Here is a 5,015-nt window from a genome sequence, read left to right as displayed (position 1 = left end):
GAAAGACCCACACTCAAGGGGCCCAAGAGCCGCATGTGGCTCGCGAGCCGCAGCTTGCCGACCACGGGTCTAGTCTGTTGTGTTCACAACCGTAGCATCAGCTCTTGGCCTGCAAGAGGAGCTTAATCTATATTCATAGAGTAATGATAGGTTTTGACCAGGAAGAGAGAAACATCCCAGAAAAGGAAGTGGACTCCCACGGAAGGGAGTGAGTGCCCATGCGGAGAGGGATGTAACACTGTCCAAGAGGAGACGGAGGGGAGACTGTATCAGGGCCTGGAGAGTCTGCATCGACGTGGTTAGTGCCTGTGGTTACGGGCCCTCTCTCATGGCTGGTTGTGTTCCAGTTCTCAGTCGTCACTGCTGGTCTCTGCCGTTGGGGAGACTCTTGGGGATCACAGAGGTGGAGTAACTTAGCTGAGGTCCCGCAGCTAGAAAGTGGCAGAGTCCCGGGCCTGTTTTGCCAAACCCACTGCCTGTACCCAGCCAGGGAGCCTGCTGGCTGAAGTGACCCTGGAGTTCTGGGATTTCCCGGGAAGGATGACCTTGCTCTTCACCTGAAGCTTATCCCACCTGCAGCTTTGTGACTTAGTAGTTGGGTGGGTTTTAAAACCCCTCCATGGTTAGACAAATAAACTTAGACCTTTTACTATGACGGGTTGCATTTAACACTCCTAAAGATGTGCCCAATAAATAAATAAATAAACACATCTGAGCTCTGATGGTATCTCAATAAATAAATAAACACATCTGAACTCTGATGGTATCTCACACACACACACACACACACACACACACACACACACACACACTGTTTGGCAAGGAGCAGTTTCCTGTTGTATTACCGACACTCCTAGTTTCACCGGAGCCCTGGTAAAACAAGCCCAGTCCTGTGGGGGTTGTGCTAAACGCTGAAGTAGGTTGTACGACAGGGCTGCCACGGACTGTCTTGCTGGCCATGACTTTCAAGATAAAAGCCTTTCCCTGGGTGCTCCTCCTGCTCAGTGATACGGATCTTGTAGTTGTTGGTCATAGCACTTTACTAAGTGGAAAACTGTCGTTTCTTAATTGAGCAGAACTAATACCTGAAATGCAAAAGCATATAGAAAGTCTTTTGACTTCACCATTTCAGAGGTTTATTAAGAGGATTTTTTTTTCTGAATATTTCTCCCCTGACTGATATAAAAACAACCGTCCTATGGTTTTACAAGAGCCAAGGCCATTTAAACTCAGTTTTTCACACGGCCGTGCTGACCTTTGGAAAATCTCTCATAGTCTCCTAGTGCTCCCAATTATTAGAAACCTTGATGGCCTATCAGTATTTGTTCTGCATGTCCATCATTCTGTTCCCACATGGCTGAGTTTGCTTGGACGAATGCTTTATTCTCAAGCCTCTGAGTTTCTCACACTGACCTGAGAGAGCTGGCCCCCTGGGGAATGGAGGTCTGCTGCCGCTTGGGCGTCCCGGGGCTTGTGTTATTCTGTGTCCTGGCCAGTCCCCCACACCAGGATGCGCTGACCCCGGGGAGCGTGGGTAGTGGCACTGTGGGCCTGGATAAGCTGACCAGTAGCCTTTCCTGATGGGAAGACATCACACCACCAGATCATGAGCTCCCTGGGGCAGGCTGTATGTATTTCTCGCCCCCCCCCCCACACACTTAATCCTCATATTCTTACTGATGATGCTCCAACCAACTGAGCCACCCGGCCGAACAGGCTGTGTATCTTTCATGTCACTTCACTGCCTGCCAGCCCAGCGCCCAGTCCACATGGGAAGAAGTAGAAGCAAAGGGTGAGGGGCACGGGGAAGAAGGTCCTTCCAGGCCCTTCCCTGCCCGCTTGGCCCAGTGTACTCTCTGCAGCACCTCCCTCCCTTGATCAGAATCACCCAGAAGGAGTCGTGTTTTTCAAAGGGATTAGTGTTCCATGACACAGCTCAGAAAAGTGTGGAAAATTTACCCAACACCTCTAATGTGCGTGTGAGTGTGAGTGTGTGTGTGTGTGTGTGTGTGTGTGTGTGTGTCTGTCCTCCCTTCTGCACTCCACCCCTAACCCCCACTGCTTTGCCACAGGGGGAGTTACAGCTGCCTGGGAGTGCCGCCTCCCCACCCCTCTGTCTGCTTCCTAATCCACCCAGTCTCTCTTGGCCACTCTTTCTTCCATCTCCTGGTGATTAACCATAACATGGCATTGCAGCAGATAGAAATATCTGGTGTCTTTATTAAATTAAATTTAGCATTTTTTACCTTCCATTTTTTTAGCAAGATGATTTTAATGTATGTATATATCTTCATCCCCTCTGCTGTCTCAAACATTGCACTGAAGCTGCCTTTTAGCTCAGGCCTAAGTTTCCCCTCCGTGGTCCACTTGGTAGCCCTTGACCCACCATCTCTGCTTCAGGTGCAAGTCCCGGCGCTGGGAGTTTAGTGCACAGAGGGCCCCAGGCCCTGCTGTGCTGCAGGCTGAGATGGGGAGGAGAAACAGGGACAGTGGCAGGCCAGGGAAGGGGAAGTGGGAAAGGGCCTGGAGCAGCATGGAAGCCCCAGGCCAACCAGACGTTGAGGAGTTTCCCTGGGAGTGAGTCTGGGGCTCCCGGGGGTCTCCGCACGCTCACCCGGTTTCCGGCTCTTCAGTGTCTTTTAGTTTTGTTTTCAGGTGTTTTTCTTTCTTTCTTTCTTTCTTTTTTTCTTTTTGGTTTCCTGTTTGAATTATTTCAGCTTTGGTACATTTTAGAGAACGGAAAAAAATTCTAAGTAGAATTTTACCACAAGAAACGGTGGCATTTTCCTCCCCCCAGTTTTAGTCTGTGGTCTCATCTGCCATATATAGTCTGAGGTCACAGATGAGATTTTAGTCTCAGCCACGTTGTTGATTTCAGGAGGTTCTGGGAATTCCTCAGGGGTGTCTTTACTAAGTGTAACTTCTGATAGTGTGGGTTGGGGTCTCTGGGCGTGTTTGAGTGCTGATGACGGGGGCAACGTATGAGAACTAGTTAATCCGCTTTCTAATATGATAGAAACACCCTGGTGCTTGTATATTGCACCTCATTTCAGCCACCACCCAAGTGGTCCAGTCCAAAAGTATTAAAAAGAAATGTCCATTTTTGTCACTTGACCAGCGTTAAAGAGGATCAGATCTGTAATTCCTGGCAGTGCTCCTGTTTCCTGCGTCTCCTTGCCACCCTCACTACCTGGCGATTCTCCAAAGCCTCCTGCCACCCACACTCCCTTCGCTTCTTGCCCTTGCTCTGGCTGCTCTGTTTATTATGTCAGATGCCTGAATCCCTGGTGGTGGGACCTTCTCTCCCTTCCCACTAGTGTCAGATCCCACAAGGCCAGTTCTGTGTTAGGGAGAGGACTTCCCCTGGGTGGGGGGTCCGGGGGAGGGGGTGGTGGGCAGATAGTTGCTGAGTTCTCCGTGGCAGACCCGCAGAAGGGGGACCCCGGTGAAGACTCTGACATGGAGAATTTGATTCGCTCTCAGCTCTGCTTGAGGAAATGAGATTTGACTCGGGGCATCATCAAAGTTGGGCTCACGACACTGTTTGCGAGGCCCCTAACTTATGGTGTTCCCTATCTGCTGTTTTGAGTGGTCATCCAGTTATTGACACATGCAGGAATTTTTTTTTTTAATTCTCTCTTTAAAGGCTTTATTTGCAGTGGCCGAGCTGATTGGAAGATTCCTCAGCTACGTAACTCAAAGGCAAGATAACCTGGTTTGAGTCATTTGACCAAAAACGGCGGGCACGCCAGGTAGAGGGTAGCGGGAATTCAGGCTTCTGTTCTAGGCGTGCCTGAGAAGGCGGGATTGAGCCTCATGTGTTTTTCTGATAAGTTGATACTATCACCCTTTCTTGGGTTGGAGGCAGGGTTTCACTTTGAGGATAAGGACCGGAGGCCAGAGAAGAGTATGTGTGTGCGTGTGTGTGTGTGTGTGTGTGTAGGAACAGGGAGAACCATGGCTTGCAGTGAGTCCTGCTAGAGGCCTGGGCAGCTGCATCACAGGCCTCATGCTCAGAAGGCCCTCATGTGGGGTCTCAAATCAAATACCCTAGTGGCCAGATGGTGACTTGAGGCATGCAGCAGGTCAGATGGAGTCTGTGACACGTGGGAGCAGAGCCGCTCCGAGGGCGCAGCCAAGCTCCACCTGAGAGGCCGCGGGCTCTCCAAGTCCATGGACAGATGAGACCGCCCAGTGGGAGGCAGGCAGATGCTGTGAAAGGCTCTTCCCAAAGGAAGAAGTGCAGATTGCAGTGATAATTCATAGCTGGTGTGTGACTCAGGGAAATGGGCGCTCCCGGGCCGGGGTGGGAGTGTTAATCGGCAGTGTTGCTTTGGAAGGCACTTTGGCAACATCTGTCAAAACTAAAAATGTGCACAGCCTTTGACCCAGAGTTTCCTCTTCTTGAAATTATCCTAAGAGCTGTCATAAGCCACAAGGGCTCTAGGGGAATGTTTGTCTCAGCAATGTTTGTAAGTAGAAAATGGAAACAAGAAAGTGTTTATCAATTAGGCAGTGCTAGGGAGGTGATGGTCTGTCTTTAGACTGGAATGTTATGCATTCTTTAAAAAGAACATTGTAGCCCTGGCCAGTGTGGCTCTGCTGGTTGGAGTGTCATCCCATGAGAGTTCGATTCCTGGTCAGGACACATGCCTAGGTTGCGGGCTCAATCCCCAGTCGCGGAGTGTACAGGAGGCAACGAATCAATGTTTCTCTCTCTCTCTCTCTCTCTCTCTCTCTCTCTCTCTCTCTCTCTCTCTCTCTCTCTCTCTCTCTCTCTCTCTCTCTCTCTCTCTCTCTCTCTCTCTCTCTCCCTCTCTCCCTCCCTCCCTCCCTCATCAATGAAAAACATATCCTTAGGGTGAGGATTTAAAAAAAAGGATAATGTATATCTATGTCGTGACATAAAAAGTTGTTCAACTTGATATGGTTGATATGAAGAGAGAAAAAACAAACTAAAATCTTTTGGAACATTTCATTTTTCTAGAAAGTGTTTATGACTACAATAGGAGAAA

The 5,015-nt window shown here is 49.5% G+C and overlaps 1 protein-coding gene across 1 annotated transcript in view; it reads left to right on the top strand.

Annotated features, from left to right (window-relative positions):
• Nucleotides 1-3,957: 3,957 nt before the first annotated feature.
• FAM105A (family with sequence similarity 105 member A) overlaps nt 3,958-5,015 on the top strand; it is a 10,412-nt gene continuing 9,354 nt past the window's right edge. Inside the window, exon 1 of the mRNA XM_006769479.2 lies at nt 3,958-3,967. Within this exon, the coding sequence (XP_006769542.1) occupies nt 3,958-3,967 (10 nt within the window). The remainder of the gene's footprint in view (nt 3,968-5,015) is intronic.

This window comes from Myotis davidii, unplaced genomic scaffold (assembly GCF_000327345.1).
Source record: "Myotis davidii unplaced genomic scaffold, ASM32734v1 scaffold143, whole genome shotgun sequence".
Taxonomy (NCBI): domain Eukaryota; kingdom Metazoa; phylum Chordata; class Mammalia; order Chiroptera; family Vespertilionidae; genus Myotis; species Myotis davidii.
The sequence above is the reverse complement of the archived record's forward strand: the minus strand, read 5'-3'. Positions and strand labels throughout refer to the sequence as shown.